This window comes from Micromys minutus (genome assembly GCF_963924665.1).
Source record: "Micromys minutus genome assembly, chromosome: 1".
Classification (NCBI taxonomy): domain Eukaryota; kingdom Metazoa; phylum Chordata; class Mammalia; order Rodentia; family Muridae; genus Micromys; species Micromys minutus.
In genome coordinates this window covers 25,385,284-25,406,062 of record NC_137969.1, presented here as the reverse complement: position 1 = coordinate 25,406,062, position 20,779 = coordinate 25,385,284, and the positions used below count along the sequence as shown (strand labels likewise).

At 53.2% G+C, this 20,779-nt stretch overlaps 1 protein-coding gene across 1 annotated transcript; it reads right to left on the bottom strand.

The window, feature by feature from the left end:
- Positions 1 to 6,363: 6,363 nt before the first annotated feature.
- CPZ (carboxypeptidase Z) lies at positions 6,364 to 20,433 on the bottom strand (the record flags this gene model as incomplete). Its single annotated transcript, XM_080923472.1, has 9 exons — positions 6,364 to 6,710; positions 7,642 to 7,741; positions 10,729 to 10,868; positions 12,169 to 12,304; positions 15,021 to 15,179; positions 15,676 to 15,837; positions 16,405 to 16,601; positions 18,102 to 18,314; positions 20,349 to 20,433. 9 exons carry the CDS (start codon positions 20,431 to 20,433, stop codon positions 6,364 to 6,366), a joined length of 1,539 nt encoding a protein of 512 aa, XP_080779598.1.
- Positions 20,434 to 20,779: the final 346 nt, after the last annotated feature.

Genomic DNA, 20,779 nt, shown 5'->3' with positions numbered 1-20,779 from the left:
GTCCTAGCAGGCGGCACAGGCCACAGCCAGGCTGCTGAGACCCTCTCCTGCAGAGTTGGCACCGTCTTTGAGGCTCTCCCTAAGCATTTTCATTAGGAACTTGGTGATGCTGTCCTTGGGATGAGGAAGAGGGGCTACGGTCTTGAGCAGTGGCTTCCCTTCATTCCAATAAAGAAACAGGGTCACAGGGAGGACACATCAGTCACTAAACAATCAGAAAATAGCAGAACAAACAAACAAAATGATCCTCTCAATTTTGACTCCAAGGACAGCACAGAACAGCCATTGGCAACTGTGAATGTGTGGCTTTTATCTGGTGAACATTACGTTTAGAGGATAATATTTGTGGTGACAAATGAGTCCTGGAAAACAAAGGTTGCTGCCATTAAAAAGAAGTTGGCCAGGCTTGGTGGTGCACATATTTAATCCCAGAACCTGGGAGGCAGAGGCAAGTGGATCTCTGTGAGTTTGAGGCCAGCCTCTGACAGAGTGAGTTCCAGGACAACCAGGGCTACACAGAGAAACCCTGTGCTAAAGGAGGAGGAGGAGGAGGAGACTGAATGGTGAGTACTCAGGCAAGACGCAGGAGATCCCTGGTTTACTCTGTGGGACACACTGTAAGTCCTGGGGCTGGAGTTTCAGTCCATTTTTCTGAGGACAGATCCCACTCCATCAAGGTCCATGAACACGGTGGTCTGCAGGGGAGTCTCTCAGGAGCTCTGCCCATGTCCTGGTATGGGGTCCTCTGACCTTCACCTCCCTCTAGGAGTAAAGTGGTTGACAGAAGTTCACTGTCCCCGCAGAAGGCAGAACAGCACCCTGTGTTCACTTGCTATCACAGGTTTGCTCCTCAGCTACAGCCCAGGAGGACAAAGAAAGAAACACTCCCCCTTATGTGAGCAGAGAAGGGAGTGGTCTGCAAGGAACAGAAACAGAGGGACAGCAAGAGGGGGAGCCTTTGTTGGGCCACACAACACCTTCAGAATGTGCTGCTCAAAACCGTGTCACAGAGCTCCAAGAAGACCTTTCTCATCATGGTCCTGATGTCTACAGTCTGCACAGATGCCGAAGGCTGCAGTCCAGGTCTCAGCAGACAGGGCACTGTCTAAGGCAGGCCAGAGGAACTAGGACATGCACTCTCCTGCTGCCAGCTAATCACAGTCTCTGGGGGACACAGTGAAGAGGCTGGGGCAGCCATCAGGACATGGTGTTAAACAGGGGCCTCTTCTGGTATGGAGGCAAGTGTAGGTTCTGGAACTTGCCTTGCAGCCACCCTAGGGCCTCTGATGTGTTTACCTGTCTATTGTTGATGCCCCAGCCTGACCTGCCCATACTGCACGGAATTCTAGCATTAGATACCTCAGTCAGCGGGACACAGTCTCCAAGGGCTGCAGTCACCAAGGACCACAGAGGGCACCACAAAGGACACCTGTCCCTCATAGTGCACAAGGTCACATAGCTGACAGGCTCTGATGCCTACCTGAATCCATTTGTGATCTTTGTCCTCAAGGGGTGAGGACAGAAAGAGAAGGTCCTCAAGTGTATCTTTTTCTGAAACCCCAATCTCCTCATGAAGGCCCCCCTTGCCTCATCTGAACCTAATCGCCTTTGAAAGTTCTAGCATCACAAGATTGGTATAGAAGAATGTGAGTGGAGGTCCTGCCGAGCCAATGTTATCCAGGTCTTGCAACTTACCCATCCCATCCCTGACTCCATCAGGTGAATCTTTTAATAGCCACCGCCCCTCCCCCCTTTTTTTCATCTGCATGCAAGAGCTGCCACCTCCCTCTTTGGTGAGGGGCCTAGCTGAGATGGGTGTCTAGAAAAGGACTTAGAAAGCAGACCGGCCTTTTCACGCTCTGCCTGTTGGGAGGCCCAGGAGCCAGCGTCCTGCAGGCTGGCTTTATAGAAAAGGATGGTGGATGAGAAGCTTCGGGAGCCCTAGCTAAAGAGCGTCTGCCTTGCTCCATGAAGGAAGGGACGCTTCTGTTCCAAAATCCTCATCCTGCCGTACACTCCCATGATGCTGTTGGTAAGCCAGGAACCCCATTAAGTGGGATGACACTCCCCAGCCTACCACACTGCCCAGCCTACCACACTGCCCAGCCTACCACACTGCCCAGCCACCCTACTGCCCACCCACTATGGCATCCAACCACCACACTACCCAGATGCCACATGCCTAACCAGTTTGCAGGCACATCAGCATAGAGAGGGGTCCAGCCCAAGAGCTGGAGCCTGTGCAGAGAGGCCTCACTAGAAATATTCTTTGCATCACTGCCATCTTGGAGAAACATCTTGGGTTTGTTTCAGCCAAAGAGAAATGTAGTCTGGACGAAGCCAGCTCTGACTCTCGTTATTAAATTGGACGATACTGTATTTATGGAGCTCAACTTTCTGATGACAAAAAAAAATTATCTGCACAGGCAAATAAAGACAAACGGAGCTCAGAGGCAGCTCAGGAGGCAATTTCGGCCACTAATCCCCCCCGTCAAGGGTGGCTTATCGCACCCTGGGATGGTGTCATCAGTAGGGCTGGGACATAAAGTGCCCTTTTGGGTTTTTCTTAAGCTAACATTAGCAAATTGTATATAAATTCAATCTCAGCTAAAAAGCCGAGACAGTCCACAGCCAAGGGCAAGGCCACCCTCTGGGGGCAATTGCTGTGCTTTCTGTCCAATCAAACGCAGGCTAAGAGGGGAAATGTGGTTCTCTTAACTAATCAATTACATTTGAGTAATTGATCGTATATTATTATTGATGAAAGCCTGTAATATTGTGAGTTAGAATGAGTTAGAAGGGAGTGGGGCTCTCAAAAGATTAGATTTGTATACGAAAATGGAAGGGAAAAAAATGACCTTCATAAAGTCTTTGGAGAATGGTTCATGATCTAGTGTCGGGGCAGAGTGAGGCCGTGTGGTTACTGTCCTCTGCCTGCACATCGTCTGTTGAGGGGGCAGGGGTCATGGACCTCTGAAGAGAATGTGAGGTCACAGGATCAGCTCAGGGTGGCCGAAAGACAGCCAGAGGAAAGGGAGAGGGCAGGGTAGCCCACCTTAGAAGGAGGCACGCCACAGAAAGTCTAAAAGAGCAAAGAGGCCTTGAAGGACGTGTCTCTCACAAGAAGAGCATCACAGCAAGCAGCATGCCCAGCCTGTAGCTACACACGGACTGTATTCTGACGCTGGCTGTAGTGCAATAATCAGCCTCGAATTGCATTGGGGAACTTCCCAGCCACATCAAGAACTGTTTGTGGCAAATGTCAGTCATTTAATTTCTAAAAAAAAGTCAGTAAAACGTCATAAAACCATAGAGGAGGGAGGGAAAGTATTAGACAGCAACAACAGCTTCTCTTCTGGGGCATGACCCCCATTCCTGTCCTTAGGTCGTAAGCAGAGTTAGACCAGCTTGTACTGGGTAGGAGAGAAGACTGTAGTTGGTAGACATGTCTGTAAGTGGCCGTCTAGATTCCTCCAGAATCAATAATATTCCAAGGTTCTCTCCAGTCCCCAGGTCAGCACTAAGGCAGCTGCAAAGGTGGTAAATAATGGCAGCAGGTACACCTTACCATGGCCGTGGCCATCACCCCCCCATCATGTTGATGCGGCTCAGTCCCCACTCACTCCCAGGGGACCCTGAAGTCCCTTTCTCCATACTAGCAAAAGACAGTTACCGCTCCACAAGCAAACTGACTGAGTGTGGCCACCAGGGGGCTCCACATACTGTCCTCCTATAACTGGCACTCAGGGGGCTGCCCTCCCCAAGCCCCTGCAGGTCAGACCCCTTCCCCAGCCTTCTCCCCCTACCGCCTTGGAAAGCACTTGACTTCAAATCACTCTGCACCTGAGGATGACCTTGAAGTCCGGGATCTCCTGTGTGCAGGGGCGATCAGCGTGGCCCCACCCTGAGCTTTATTTCTGCTTTAAAATGCTTCCTTACCATGGCCATGAATCCCTTCACCATGGGCCTTGGTTTTCATGTGTTTGAGGCTTCTCAGTGAAAATCCAGCTATTCCTCAGGCTATAAAACCCACAGAAGCCCTTCCCCTCACACGGGCACTGTCAGGTGCCCTACTGAGACCTTGTTCTTTTTTGACTCTCTAGTTAACAGACTCCCGGGTCCCAGGATTGCCTAGGAGGTGCGTTTACATCAAAGAAAGTATTGATGGCCACACACCCCTCTTTTCCTGCTCACTGCCAGAGAGAATCAGCAAGCCTGGCTGCAGGGGTGTGCTGGGGAAAACCTTCCCTTTCTCAGAAGGATCTAATGAAGATACCCCACTTCAGCCACATGGGGCCTGAATGCCTCTCCTCAGAGCCTGCCCCATGTTTCTGTCTCTGGTCCTAGAACCTGAAGTCTCCTCAAAGCCTCACAATGGCTTATCTCTGTGGAGCTACAGTATTAATAACTTCTAATCACTGCTTGCTCCTCAGTAACTGGTCTCAGCGTCTCTCCTGAATGCCCAGCTGGAACCTTTCAGGATTTCCCTTTTCAGGCCATCCTCTGAATCCAGTCTTCTTTCCTTTGAACCTTGTTCACAAGGCCTGATTCACCCTGAACCTCTTTCTCTCCTGCGTTTGAAGTCTCAGGTTTTCTCAGACCGCCTCAGGCATTTTGCAGCTAAACCGGAAAGAAGCTTTTTGCTTCTTCACCTGTTGGGAACTCAATCTGGACATACACAAGCATCACTCTTCCGGTGTGCCACTGGGAGCTTTGTGTCCCTTGGATCTCAGCCTAGATACTCCAGTACCTCCCAGGTATCTCCCTATAACCTTCCTGCCAACAAGGCCCAGGGTGGGGAGCAGCTTGGAAGCAAGAAGCACACACAGAGTGCTGGGAGGGGGGGACAGGATTCTAGAGGATGTCATCAAGGATGGCCAGGACTCCATTGGCAGCCACCAAAGGACATAGTAGAGCATATGAACACTGGTAATAAAGCAGGGTTGGTCCGGATGTCACAGCCTCATCACCCCCGACTGGCCACTACCCACCCTGCATAGCTTTTCTGAGACTCTTTGTCCATCTCCCATCAGGCCTGTCATCAGGGCCCAACACTGGACTCGGGCATGACTGGGACTGTTAGTTCTCACTGAGCTCTGCTCTTCCAGGCTATGTGAACAGGTCAGGGGAAATTCTAGGGAAGCCCCACGTGTGTGTGTGTGTGTGTGTGTGTGTGTGTGTGTGTGTGTGTGTCCTGCCAAAGGGACCTAGCTGCCACTAGCACATACCAAGGACCTGGCAGTCTTGGCCAGTTCCCTCTGCTGCATTGACCAATATTGCTCTTCCTTTGGGGTCTCTGCTCCAGGGCATGCAGTGACTTCAGCATGGTGTCCTGGACACAGTGGAGCCAAATAAATGCTGGCCTGGAGACCATCAGACACCCAGAGAAACGCAGGTCACCAGGATTCCAAACTTGACAAGACTCTCAAACCAGATCATTCTTGGGGGCTCACACGCCTGGCTTGGCAGCTGCGAACTGCAGGGCCCTTGTGATGTTCTCATAGCTCAAGAAACAACCACACACCGCGAGCCGGTGAGGACAGCACGTAGGCCGTGGCCCTGAAAACTTGTGTTGGGGCCAGGCTGCCAAGAGGCCGTGGAACAAGTCAGTGCTGGTGATAGTCAAGTCATGCTCATGCTGTCATGACCCCATGCGACACAGAAAAAAGGGAGATACCTACCAGCCAAGCAGAGAAAATGCAGCCCTTCCAGGACTAGGCTATGAAGAAGAACTTGTACTGTTAAAAAAATATAAACCTGGTAAATCCCTTTAGAGTAAGAGAGCCCATGAAGACAGCCTATGGGGAATATGGGCTCATGGAAGGTCTCTGAACCTAAGCTGGTAGCAACATAAGAATGAAGAGGTCTGGGCCCCAGCATCAGACCCCATGGATCCTGTGATCACCCCAAAGGCAGATTTTAGTCAAGCTGCAGGGACCCCGGTGCTGACTCTTCTGCTTTCGAGACCTTGATCCTGCTTTGGAATCTCTCTGTTGTCTCCCTACTATTCCTATCAGGGGATTCCTGCCCACTTACCCTGCAGCAGCAGGATCCAGAGCTCAGCCTTCAAGGCCTCATGGTCTGGGGAAGGACAGCAGTCCTGTGGGCCTTGCTTAGATTGCTCCAGTACTACTCGGGGCAGGGAGAGCACCTCCTAGGGTATTTTTCACTATTACCAGTCTGAGTTGCCCTCAGTAGGTAAGGACCCAATGCCTCCCCTCTCTGCACAGAGCCTTTCGTCACAGTGGGTAAACACGCTTTAATAAGCTGCAGAGAGGCTGTGTGTGGTGTCTGTGGCTGGAAAACTCCAGACAGAAGCCCGGGCTGTGGAGGTGGACATCGAGGCCGGGCCTGAGAGGGGTTCTAGTACTTGAGCAGCCAGCGTGGCTTGTACGGGCTCAGTGATGTGAAGTAAGCCCACCACCATGGCTTGTTCCCACTAGCTGGCTGCCTACGCGCCCTGGGGGGCTCGAAATCCAGCTGTGTGGGCTCTCCCCGTGGATCCTGGGACCGGGGTAAAGCTCTGGAAGGTCCAGGAAGGACATTCTTGGCTCCTGTCCCCAGAGGCTGCAGGATGAAGTCCACCCGGCCAGCCCTCTTCATGCGCAGGGGAATGGTGACTCTCTTCATTACCTTGGAGTAGCCAGGGGCCTGAGCAATGACGATATGGGAACCTGGGGGAAGGAGTCTCCAATAGTCACCGTCAGGGGCTTCAAAGAAAATAGAAACAATTCTCAGAGGGCTTCAGGCTGAGGCAGAAGTATGGTAGTCAAGGTAAGGGGGCTGCATGGCAGATGGGGGTAAGAGGGCCTTAGCACAGGGTGGGATAAGTATTTGCCTCCACCTAGAATGTCCTCCACCTCTTCATCAGACTCCTATTCATTCCTCAAAGCCCTACTAAGGTGTCACCTCTTCCGGAAAGGCTTCACCCTGTCCCCAGGCATTTTAGTTTGCAAGTTTACCCTCTACCAGACAGTGGCCCTGCCAAGTCCCACATTATAGGCATCTATTTTTAAATTGCCTTTAAAGTGTTTTACTATATGCAGTTGAATCTTTCACCTACACGTGTCTGTACCGCATGCATGCATGGTGCCCTGAGGGGTCAGAAGAGGACTTTGGGTCCCCTGGAACTGGAATTACGGATGGCTATGAATCACCACTGTGCTGGGAATTTAACCTGGGTCCTCTGCAAGAGCCACCTCTCCAGCACCTGGGACAATATTCCAGCCGAGGAAGGCCTGAGGACAGCCAAAGCCCATGTGAGACAAAATCAACTTTCAGAGTGTTGTGGGCTCAATATGACGAGCTCCCCATATGCTCACGTGTTTGAACAATCGATGCGTAGTTAGTGGCACTGTTTTGGAAGGTTGTGGAACCTTTAGAGGGTAGAGCCTATCACCATTGTCTTCTCTACTAGGATGGGCTATGGGACTAAATGAACCCTTTTCCTCCTTAGGTTGCTTCTTGGCAGGGATTTTTGTCCCAGTAGCAAGCAAAGTAACTAAATATGCTACACACATGGTCCCAACTCCAGGGATCTGCCACCCTCCCAACCAAGCTGGTCGAGACTGGCCAGAGAACCTGGTGAGCTAGGAGCCCGGCACTGGCCTCACCCACAGATGGGTGCAGGCTGTCGCTCACCTGTGGTGACGTCATGGCGGATGCCTTTCACTAGAATCCGTGCGTTTTTGACTGGTTTTCCATATTTATCTGTCACCACGCCCTTGATGCCTCGGTGTACCTAAAGGCACCGGAGAGAAGGTACAGAGGTAATGTCTAACCCCAATGTCATCCTCACCGGTGCCCCCCAGGCTCCTCTGAGTTGGGATTCTGCTGTACAATCGAGTAAGTCGATCTGGGGACCTTGTTCCCAGTTTGAGGGGTTTCTGTCAATCTGTCTCAAACATTCTGGGTTGTTGGACTGACGCTGCAGCTCTGCCTAAGGGTCATAAGGGTCATGCTCACTTCCTTCCTGACCCACGACACTGAGGACAACCTTCGCTGTCCATTCTTAGGTGCTTCTGAGCGTCAGTACCTTCCTAACCCAGGCAGGCATTTGTGGTTCCTTCTGAGCAGAGGTTCTAGAAGGAAGGCTGGTGAGGACGCAGACCAGGGCCTCGAACCCCCAAACCACTATTTATATTTGCATGTGTCTTGTCTACACACCAGATACCCTCAGAGTAAAACCCAGGACCCAGGGAGGACACGGAGCTGGACGCACTCAGTCCTACTATGAACTGACCTGTCTGCTTCCCAGCCACACTCTGTGCCTTCCGCACTCAAGGGGGTCACCTGTCCCCAGAAAACCACTTGCTTCTTCACTTAGCTTCCTTGGCTACGGAATGGGTCCAAATGGGGCCAGAGCTGCCGATAACACCCAGGGCCCACAGTGCCTCTAAGATGAGCAAAGTCAGGAACCCAGTAATCCCAGAAGTCCCCACTGCTCAAAGCCAGTGGCTATCAGTGGCTGCCATCCTTCCTTCTGACCCCCAGTGGCACTGAGGCAGACATAACAATCTAGTCACTCGTCTCCTGCAGTTTAGAAACAAACGAAACAGTGTTGAGTGTTTGGGGAAAGAGGACGTGTTGAGCGTGGCTGGCACGGAATGGACAACTGAACTCTAATGACATGGGTACATAAGTGGCAGCTGGCCATCCCTGGACAGGTAACCACTGCCTGGATGCTCCTAAGTACCGATTGCTGTTCCGTGGAGCTGAAATCAGAAACACTATCCTGCGGAGCAAGAGGAGGGGTTGTTGTTTGAGGAAAACCTGACGGTGCAGAGGCCACGGTGCCAACCCAGATCCTCGCTTGCTCCTCCTCACTCACTGAACCCCACACACGGCACCAGCTCAGCTGACCTCGCTAAAGCTGCCCCTTGAGTCAGTGGTTATGGCTAACCTCCGGCTCCCCCACACGTGTATCCCTCTAGACCTCTGCCGACCCCCTTCCCCTGAACCTTTGCTATCTTAGGATGTTCTGGTTGTCAGTGATGACCTGTTTCTTCTCCCACCTCCCAGATACCCTCAGCCTCTAAGATGTCATTCCTGATGATCCCATAGTGCAGCTTCTCTCTCCCTACTGGGTTTTACTGGGTTTTACTGGGTGAGCATTTGTGTCTCCTCTGCTACTCAAGGAAACAGGGCCCCGTCCATGGGAGCCCCTCCTTCCAGTTGGCTAATCTCTAGTCTACACTTCAACCGAGGTTCTCTTCTGCCACCCTAGGGCCTGGAGCTGAGCAACAGGAAGAATAGGTTCTGTCTCTTCTACCCCCCACCCTCACCCTGGGCCTGCTCAGGATCACTGTGAAAGTGACCTCAATTGGCCATGACAGACCTGATCCTTATCAGGTTCCAAGCCCGTTTTCCTGGGGGTCATCTGTCTCGGAGTAAGCCAAGTGCTGCCCGACTGGCCACCAGTCAGCTTGCCATTAAATCTTCAGACACTGAGACTTCATGTGCAATATCCACCGAGCGATCCCAGTCCCACCGAAGCCCCTTCTAACCCATTTTCCCCAGGCGACCACACAACGACCTGAGCTTTCTGCCCCGAGCCCTGCCTATGGAGGGGACACACCCTGCCTGGATGACATGCCAGCTACCACAGAAAACATGGCCACATTCTGTGCCACCTGAGGGTGTCTTCTTCCCATTGCTGCTGCTCTAACAAGGCCCCGACCTGGTAGAAGGTTCCTGATCTCTCCAGGAAAAACAAAACAAAACAGGGCTCAAGAGCCAAACCTGGGGACACAAAATTTAGACTTAAGCTCCAGGCAGCTGCCATTTCACACACGTTGCATGGCCACTCCTTTTTCTCTGTCTCCCCCTCTGTCGTGGCCATGTGCCTCTGTGGTCACAGTGACCGTTCTCTCAAGCCCCATCATCTAAGGATGGGACTGCCTAGGACAGGGCCACCAACTGTGGAGCACTGTGCTCTTGCCATGGCCACCCTGCATCTGAATGCTGATTTCTCCAGGAGGCGTTAGCTCCCCATAGCTCTCCATGCTGGGTGAAGCATTGGGCTCAGGTACCTGTTTCCTCTGACCCAGCAGACCTTAGCTCAGGGATCCAATGGGGGATTCTGAGGATGTATTTTTCAGCCACCCCATCACTGCCTGCCCACCTATGTCCGCAGGACAGATGGCAGAGAGGCCGGTACGCTCAGACAGTCTACCCTTCAGCCTGGAGGCCTGTGATGTGTGAACAGGCTGTATCCCAGAATCACCTCTGAGACCCTCCCATACAAAATGGCCTCTTCAGTCCTGCAGCCACGCTCGCTGTGTCTCAGGAAGGGACCCTGTAGGTCTCCAGTGCACCACTGAGTTACCTGCAGCACTCCCTCTGCTCGGAGAGTACCTGCTCCAGCCTGGTTTTTCTTCCATAAGATTCAGCTTGATTCCCCTGCTGCTTCCTGATAACCTCCAGGGCTTGGAGGATGGCCAGCACCCTCCTCCAGGCTACCAGCCCCTCTGAAAGACTGCCAGCCCCCGAGCTCCCTTTGGCAATCACGCTTGACAGGTATAAGATTCTTACCCAATGGGCATCTACCTGACATTGCTCAGGGTGTGTGGGAAGACAGGGTTGGAAAGCCCCAGTCTTGGATGGATGGTCAGAGAAGTCACCAACAGATGCTTCCACTGAGCCCCAGATGGAGACAGGAAGATGGAGCCTAGGGGCAGAGCTGGACTCCATTCCCACCTTGGGATGCTTCTAGAGGGCAGGGCTCACCATCTCCAGGAAGTTCAGCAGGGGCTCCTTATTGTGTTGCCACAGGCCATAGAGCGCTTCTTCGGGCGGGAACTTCACACAGCCCAGCTCCACCATTATCTCAAAGCAGTTGGTGTGTAGGTAGTTGAAGTCAGACATCCCTGTGGGGTGGGCAGCTGGGTGTCAAGGGCAGAGAGCTGCAGGCGCAAGACTCCAGGCCCAGCACCACTTTGCATGTAGAGCTGATTTACTCAGCCACTGTTCTCCCGTGCACAACCCCAAGGTCAGGAGTAGAAGGATCAGGCCACAGAGGTAAACTTTGATTTCAGACAGGTAGATAGCAGAGTCCGTGGGATTAAAATTTTGTTCTCCCAGAGAAACTAACCAGGATACCAAATGGGTTTCTGTGTCCCAGCTGTCGGGCCTATGGCCCCCAAGGATTCTGACAATGACCACAGCACACAGTTGTCCAGACTTAACAGCAGCTCAGGGAGACCTGATCATTTCCCAGGAGAGTAAGTCGGGGGGGGGGGGGGGCTGTGACAACAACGGCCCCCCTCCCTTGGTTCTAAGGACTTTTGAGTTGTTGTAGGTATCACTGCCACGGTCCATCTGCCCTGCGGACCTACCAGCTGCTGGAAGGAAGCCTACTGGTCTCTCCAGTTCAGCCTTGACAGTAGGACCCTGCCTGGCATCTGGGGACCCAATGTACCTGAAGCCTGGGAAGAAGAGAATGTGCTAGAAGTGGCATGGGCTAGTTCCTGGTAGCTCAAAAGGGCCAAATAGTAGTGTTGGAACACATGAGAAAGGCAGCCATCGGCCACCTGAGCAGGATTGTTGGGAGACAGAGTTGCAAGGTGAGAAAGCCCCGGCCTTGCTAACAGGGGTCTTATGAATCTGTCTCTTGCCCGTTGCAGAATGGTCCAAGGGACACAGAAGGAACCAGATGAAGGGTGGTTGTTGCTGCGGGAGGGGGGACCTTCAGTAGTTGCTCCAAGGTGTACATAGCATGTGTCTCCCACAGTGCACCTGTGACACCTTTACCCAGCCAGCACACAGCAGCCAGTGAGGACTCAGAGGCCCGGTGAGTGCTGAGCTTGGGAAAACCCGGAAGCCTTAGAGAATAAGCACGCAGTATCTTACTCAGTAAATATATCCATATCTCAACCATTAGGATCTGTTACACAGAAGCAAAAAGTCCTCTGTGGTCCTGAAATGTCAGCTTCTCTGGGGCTCTGCCACTGCACGGAGCAGCCCTGTTCAACCCCTAACAAGCAGCCAGGGTTGGATCACCAGTGGAATCACCACATGGCTGATTATAAAATAAATTCAGCGGTAGCTGCCAAAGTCACAGGACCATCCCAGTTCCCCCTTCTCCAGGAAGAAGGTGACTAAAACTCAGACGGACTCTGCATAGATTGGCTGAGGGAGGCCCTGCCCACCCGCCTGCTCAGGCCGCACCTCCAGTGAAGCTGTACCAGTCTGCCCCGTTGATGATGCTCCCCCGCTTCAGGAAGTTGCCCCCACACCTGTTCTCCGACCTGTCCATCATCATGGGGTGGACATCAGCATAGGCTCTGGCCAGCAGCTTGAACATCTGAAGATGAAGTTGGAGAAGATGAGGTTGGTGTTCTGCAGACCTCTCCCAGCTATCTAAACAGGGGCTTGGCTCCAAGGTTAGGCCCAGCACCTAGACTGTCTAATCTCACTCTTCCTTCTAATCCCTGCCTTGGAGCTATCCTCACATGTTCCTCCATGGTTCTGTGGGTGGAGGCTGGAAGGAGGCTATAGCCATCGTCCCCAAAATCCTGGGCACATGAGCCTCATGTCTGGCTTGGAGCAGGGATGTACAGAGGCGCGGCCTATCTGCAGGATATGTGAGCAGGCGGGGTGCAGACATGAGGAGTGTAGATGACGTATTGCAGCAGAAGCCAGGCGTGGTGGCACACGATTTTAATCCTAACATTCAGGCGGCAGAGGCAGGTGGATCTCTGAGTTTGAGGCCAGCCTGGTCTACAGAGTGAGTTCAGGGCAGCCAGGGCTACACAGAGAAACTATGTGTCAAAAAAACAGAAAGGAATGAAGGAAAGAAAGAAGGCAGGAACAAAGGGAGGAAGGAAGTAAGGGAGGGAGGGAGGAAGAAAGGGAGGGAGGGAAGGAGGAAGGGAGGGAGGGAAGGAGGAAGGGAGGGAGGGAGGGAGGGAGGAAGAAAGGAAGGAAGAAAGGGAGGGAGGGAGGGAGGGAGGGAGGAAGAAAGGAAGTAAGGGAGGGAGGGAGGGAGGGAGGAAGAAAGGAAGGGAGGGAGGGAGAAAGAAAGGGAGGGAGGGAGGGAGGGAGGAAGGGAGGGAGGGAGGAATGGGGAAGGGGCAGCACCACTACAGAGACCTAGGAACAAGCTCACTGAGCACAGTACCCTGACAGCTGCAGCTGTTGACTCCTAGGGCTGTGGCAAGTAGGAAGTACTGAGAGCTATGAGTGTGGATCCCAGGACTCTCCCTGGCAGGATGGAACACTGGCAAAGATGTCTCCTGGGACACCCAGCCAGCTCCTTCCCTCACACACTCTCCCCACCTCTCCTGAGACTGTGGTTTCCACAGAGCCTGCCACTGGCTGCAGGCTGCACCGTTATTGATTGAGGATTGATGTCTGGGGAGCAGGTTCATTTCTTCTGACTCTAGTGGGACCCATTGAGGTGAACCTCCCCGCTACAGACATCCCCAGGCACTGAGGCTAAGAGGCTGGCCTGGAGGGGCTCCTGCTGCTCAGAGCATACCTGCCCGCCCAGGGGGTGCATTCACTCTAAGGAGGCACATGATCTGAGAACCCCCCCCCACACACACACACTGAAGGAGTGTGCACATGCGTGTAGCAATGAGTATAAATGAGTGAATGAATGAGTGAAGGTTTGAATGAATGAAGTGGGGAGAGAGTGGGTACATGAATGAGTGAATGGGTGAATGAGTGAATGAGCAAGTGTGTGAGCTGATGGACAGGCTCAATCGGGGCTGAGAAGCCGGGCGTTGCTGGCACAGCCCTTGCAGCTGACAAGGATGAGGCACTGATCCCGGTCTGGCTGCATAAATGTCTGACAGCCTGAAGTACCCTTCCATACTTGGGGGGGTCCACCTCATCCTCACCCTTGTTCTCCACTAAGTCTAGGCCAGCCTGGGGTTCCTCTACTGACACACATGGGAACACAGGCAGATACACACGCTCCCGATGATAAGGAAACACAAACATGAGTGCAAACTCACCCACATTCACACACGTCTGCATACACTGTAGCCCCAGCCTCTGGGGCTCCTCACGGAGGCTGGCTGTCTTGTCCTAGCTTGTTTTGTTGTTAGTGCTGTTGTTCTGTTTTTATTTGTTTGATTGATTGATTTGTCTTCCTCCCTGGACTAAGTAGGAGGGAGAAGTTCCCTCTTTGTTGTGACCCGGGAACCTGGAAGGTTCTAGGTAAGAGCAGTTTGATTTTTTTACAAGGGTCCAAAAGGGCTCAGGGGCAGCTGTTCCCCTGGACAGGTTACTGAGAGATCAGGGACCCTGGTGTCTGGCCCTTGTCCATCCTGATGGTCCCTACCTCCAGGTCCCTTCCCCTAGGTTTGAAATGAAAACTACCCTTGAAGGTACGCCAGGCTCTCCGCACCTATCTGACTCCCGCAGGAGATCTGACTGGAGACCGAGCCTAGCTCAGACCTGCACAGGCCCACCCGAAACAGGAGCTTGCAGCCTCCAGCAATACAAGAGGGAATGGAGGGTTAGCCCCAGACTTGGGAGACACCAGGAACTGCTGAGCCCTCCCCTCCCTCCACCAGCTTTCACATCCACAAGAGGGAAGATCAGCCAGGCTGGGAGGCAGAGCAAGGTAGCTTTAAGGGCGAGAATTCCTGGAAGGGTCCCAGTGTCATTTGGTCTCGTGATCTCACATACAGTGAAGAAAACAATCCTAAGAAGTCAGGGGCCTTACCCAAGGACCCCATGAGCAGCAGCACAGCCAGAGCCCCGCCCCTATCCTCTGAACCTAAGCTGGAGCCCAGTTCAGAGTCCACTGGACACCATGTATGTGGTAGCACTGCCCCCTGCTGGTCGCATTTGGAACAACATGAGAGACACAACACAGGACCAGAGTTCGTCCCTGAAGTTGAGGACACTGAGAAGGAAGACTGCTCTTGGCTTGACAGGGCATTTCCTGGATGTGAAGGAAGCAAGCAAAGAGGCTCCTGGTGGTTCAGCAATGCCTGTGAGCTAGAACAGAAATGACCGTGCCAGCAGAAGACCTGCTCAGCCTCTGCGTGGTGTCTGTCTCTCACCTTCTCATCAGGAGTGGGAGAAAACATCTTCTCCTCATGCGGGTGCTTGGAGAAGTCGAAGGGGTAAGATACCACCAGATCGCCTCCGTGCAGGCTGGCTGAGAGGACGAAGGGAATGGTCTGTATCCACTTCATGATGGCCTTGGTCTCGGGGGCCACCTGCCGGGGTTGGGGCACTGCTTTCAAGATTCTACCTTCCCGGCTAGCCGCCCAACATCTGCCTTTCCCACCCACCCCAGATCCAGTAGAACTCCTGTCCAGCCACTACAGTTCCCTCTGGTCACGGCAGAGTGTGTGCTGATCTTTCACCCTGGGGTGCACTTCACTCATCCCTCCCCTGCAGCTCCTGACCGTCCAGGGCCTGTGTTGAGTAAGCCCCACTGACTTCAGCAGTGGTCCAGACATGCAGCGGGTTGCACTAGCTACAGAGGAGAGGGCTCCAGTCAAGCCCATTCTTGAGGGAGAACACGGGGCTTCTGGGAAAGTGTCTGGGTCCTGAGCGCTCCAGCAGGGTGCAGACTCACATCATCTGTGCTGAACACTCAGGCTTTCAACACATTGCTGCTGCCCCAGCAAGGGACGGGGCCTACCTTACAGGCCAAACATTGAGGCTCCGAGGGGCCAGTGCCCTAGGGAGGGGCCACACAGCTCCTACCTTACCCCACCAGTAGTACTGCGAGATGGGAATGTGGTCTGTGCGCACACCACGCGTGGAGGCCAGCCGGTAGTACTCTGATGTGAGGTCAGGGAAGTTGCGGTTCAGATCCAGGTTCTGGGCATTCTGCCTCCCACTGGTCCAACCGTTGTAGCCAGCACCCTGGACACAAGGACCCAGTCAAGGGTCAGCATCTCCCAACCCCCACATCCTCCAGCTCAGGATTCAGCTGGACCGAGGTTTGAGCAGGACTGTGGCTTCTGTGCCTTTGCCCTTCCTCCCACCTTCTATGCCTCCACGTAGCCTTGGCCTTACCCCTAGCATCATGGCCCGGAAGTATTCTCCCATACATGGCACACCTGTCCCCTCCATAGCCTCTTGCCTCCATTGGCTCTTGCCCATGTCACTCTGTTCCTCCTAGTCAGCATTCCCAATCCTCCATCAGCACACTCTCCCCTTGGGACTCTTTTTCTTATCTTGCATGTTTGGCAAGTAAGTGACCTACCACTGAGCTACATCCTCAGCCCTGTTCTAAAAACAACACCCAACAGCTCTGCTCCTTCAGTACCCTGCCTGCCCCTCGGGCAGAATGCTGCAGGACCACTGCTTTTGCTCAGCCCTGGTCATCTGGAGAGATGGCTGCAAATAGACCCTCAACAATGAGGAGTAAGGTCAAAGGTTAAGAGTGCCAAGGGAAGCAGCCCTTCTGCAGGCAGCGGGAGCTCCCACCTCTGCAGCTGCCACCTCATAGCCATCAGGGTTCATGGACGGCAGCAGGTGGACGCGGGTGCTGTTCAGCAGGCGCTGGATGCGGGGGTTGCCCAGCAGGTACTCCGAGCACAGGTACTGGGCCAAGTAGATGAGCATTTCCCGTCCTGCCACCTCGTTGCCATGGATGTTTCCAATGAGCTTCACCTCAGGCTCCACTGCAGGGAGAAACTGTGATATAGGGTGTTGTCTCACCGACAGGGTTTAGCAAGGGCGTATTAGGTATACTGGGACCGATTCCTGCTTGCTTTGACTCAAAAGTCTCTGGGTGTGATGAGCTGTCTAGACTCTCACTTCTTGAGCTCATTTCTTCTGTTTGGCCACAGTTGTTAGCATAAGTAAAGGATGCTATGATAATACATGGTGCCGCTGATGTGTGTGACTTCTGTTGACATCTATTGCTTGGATTTGTGCAAAAAGTCAAATGCATCAGTGCTCAGTAGGTAAAACGGCTGTCGCTGGAAAGGAGGGATGAAAAGATGTATGAATGAGCTGATGAGTGAGTAGATGGGTGGATGGATAGACAGATAGATGAGTGGATGGATAGATGGATGAGCAGATGGATGGATGGATAGACAGATAGATGAGTGGATGGATAGATGGATGGATGGGTGCATAGATGAATAGATGATGAATGAGTAGATATATAAAGATAGATAGGTAGGTAGGTAGATAGGTAGGTAGATAGATGGATGAGTCGATGGATGGATGGATGGATGGATGGATGGATGGATGGATGGATAGGTAGATGGATGGATGGATGGATAGATAGATTGATGAATGGATAGATGGATGAATGGGTGGGTGGATGAGTGGATGGGTGGGTGGATGAATCTGAGCCATCTAGCATTTTCCAAAACTGAACGTAGGCCTCCACACCTAACATCACTGGACCTTGATATGAAAAACCCACTGTGTCCACACCACCAGCCTAGCAAACTGTGCTTCAGAAGAGGAGCAGAACAGAGAGAAAGGAACCAGGATCCAGACCTGCACAGGTCCAGGACTCATAAGACTTCAGGGCCACAGTGATGGTGATGGTGATGGTGACATATTCCACATTAAGGGTCTAGGACTGAAGCTCTGGCAGCTACCGCCCATTGACCCAGTGTCCCTTCCAAAACCTGCCCTAGTCCCTCTAGCCTTCAACCCCTCAGAAAATTTTTGCACTCTCCCTGAAAACAGAGTCTCTATACTGTCATCAGTTCAGGTAATATATTCCCTTGCTATATTACTCAGTCTCCTCAGAGAAGTATCTGTTAGGATGAAACCAACTCGTTCCCATGCACCCAAACTCAAGTGATACGGTTTTCCGGAGAAGTCTTCTTTTTTTTTCCTCCCCAAAACAGGGTCTCTATGTAGTCCTGGCTGTCCTAGAACTCACGTAGACAAGTCTGGCCTCGGACTCACACAGATCCTCCTGCCTTTGCCTCCCAAGTACAGAGATTAAAGGTGTATGCCACCATACCAGGCTTGAAGAAATCCTTTTCCATAATGCCCTTGTGGGCTGTGGTCACTCACCAGTCATGCCCAGGTGATCGTGGATGGGTAAGTAGAGGACACTAGACAGTCACTCCCAGCTTCCTCACCCCAAGGCTAATGGCCTGCATCCTTTTCCCAGGGGCAGAGTCATACCTGGGGATCACATGGTCACTTACTCAGTTCATGCTGGCCTGGGCGGCTTGAGAACTCGATGACTACCAGGTCTTTGCCTTCGAAGCTGCGCCCAATGCTGTATGTCTTGGCTACCTGAGAACAGCGGGCTGCTGTCCTCTTCAGCACCCGGACCATCTGAGCATAGGAGTGGTGGGCAAAGCGAATGAAGGTAGGTGGCAGGCCGGAGGGCAGAGCCTCCTCCACATCAGGCTCTCCTGGGGAAGGAATTGGAACTGTGGCTGGGGTGTGCACTGAATACTTGTTCATGGCACAGACAGCTCACCAACCTGACCTCACACCCTCACCCCAAATCCCACTTCACTGCTGTACAAATGGAGTGTGGGAGTAACACACAGGCCTCCTGGGGGACACTGCCACAAGCCAGCTAGTGACGGTGCCCGGGAGACGCATATGGACCATGTCTTCACTCCAGTATAAAGGTGACAGCATGCTGTGGGTGCCTACCTGGGGGTGGGGCTTTCAAATATGAGCAGAGGTCAAGAGAAGGTGCACCTAGGAATCCTTGAGCTACAGAAATCAACGAGAGGCTGCCTTCTGCCTCTAAGCCGTAGTTGTCCAACATAACCCTGACGTGGGGCCTAACTCAGCTCTGCATCCCCCTGTTCTTACTGGTACAGTGGCCTATGCTGTGTCAACACTCACGTGAGCCAGGCAGCATAGGTAGGAGTGGTTCCCCACAGTCTGTAGTCTGCTGAGATTGCTCCCAAATGTTTCTGTGACAGAAAGACCCCCACAAAGAAGAAGAGGGGGCTGGGACTTCCCCTCCCCCATTTCCCTGTTCCTCTCTAGAGAAGAAGCCCAGTGGCTAGCAACCTGGGGTTCCTCGTCAGCCCGGATGGCTGAAGAAACTTGAGGCAGGTCCCTGCAGGCTGTCCGGGGCCGCAAAGAGTTAATGTTGTCTCTACTTGTGGTTTTCTTTTTGCTCAAAATGGTCGCTGAGGAGAAAGAGCAGATGAACCCAGCAATTTGGTGGTTGCAAAATAATCCCTCTCCAGTGCCTGGGCTCTCTTGAGGCAGGAGGCTCAGCTAGAGCAGGTTGGCTTTCTTTCTCCTCGCCAGCCTTGCTTGCCACCTCCACACCTTAGCCCAGTGTGGACACAACTCCTGCTGCCCAGTACCCGCTGCGCCTGCCCTTGAGCCCAACCTGCTTTCTCCAGGCTCCAAGACCAGGCTCAGCATGGCACCTCCTAGCAGCCACTCACACATGCCTTGCTGGGCCTGCACCTTCCCCACAGCCTTTATGTCCCAGTACACAGAAGGTACTCAGAAGATGAGGCTGTACACACAAGCCCATACACCAACGGCTGGCCAGGGTGAGTCCAATGGAAGCCCTTGTTCTATCTGCTTCTCCAGGCCTCCATTTCTCAACGGCAACAGAAGGCTTGCAAAGCAGGATGAAAGCATTGCTGGTGACTCCCGCCCAGGACAGTATGGAAGACTTGTGTCTGTCCCACAGAAAGCTCCATGGCCCATGGTGGCACAGTGATCCCCTCTGTGTATGGTGGATCCATCCCCTCAGGTGAAGAGGTGCAGACAGGGACAGAAAGAGCCACGCTTACTAAGGCACTGAGTCAAGCAGCCCTCAGTCTCCACACATACACCTCCCGAGGTGAACGGCTCACTCTAGCATCCAGTGTAACCCACTCCTCCGTCACGGGCTAGCCCTAGAGAAGAACAAGCCCTTCTCCATGCAGCTTGCATCATATCCCCCCCCACCCCCGCCGCTGTCCAGCAGACTGTGCCTGAAGAGAGACTCGGATCACATAGCCTGTGTCACACGTCAGGCTCAGCTTTGTCCAGAAAGTCTGCTGAGAAGTTCCCTGTCACAGGATCATGGCCAGTGTGATGCCTGTTCTGAAGGCAGCTGTAGCTGGTCACGCTGTCTACCCTGCTCGAGTTCCATTTGTTTCCATCAATAGGATCCTTCCATGGATGGGACACTTTTCCCCTCTTGGTAAACTGCCCTTCACTCCAAGGCCCCCCTCTCTAAGTCCATAGACACGGAAGCCTTTGGTTTCTCAGCAATCCTTCCTAGGACCCTACTGGCACCCTTCTACAGGAAACAGGGTCAGCACCAGGATGTGGCTCCTCCCTCTTGCCTGTGCTATCCCAGATTCAATTCATCTGTTTGTCACATGTCCCTAGCAGGGCCCTGACACATGCCTGCCCAAACAGTAACTCCCAGAGCTAATGTGCAACCTGGAGTACCCCCCAAAGCCTTGCCTTACCCCGGAGCTGTTCCAGAGGGTCATAGCAGCCTTCCTCCTCTGATGTGAAGTATCGAGCACAGTCCAGGAAGTAGGGCCAGGCCATGTCAATGGAGTCAAAGGCCGGTTGGCATGCCTCCCTCAGGCCCTCACAGACATGCCGGCAGGGCCTTTGTATGTGGCCTCCTTCACATCTGGGGGCCAACACAGAGCACCCTAGCAACCTCAGGTCAGGGTTGCACTGACCCTCCAGGAGAAAGTGCAGCACACCCAACAGCATGTATTCAGGGCTGGACTCCACTGCCTCCCATGACCGGTGCTCCAGGGGTGTGGGGAACGATGTATGGTTATAGGCCACATCCGCACAGGTCCTGAGACGCAGGTCCACGCAGGTGGCTGGAGAAGGAGAGTCAGCAGGTTACATGATGACCCATGCCCAAGTAGATAACACC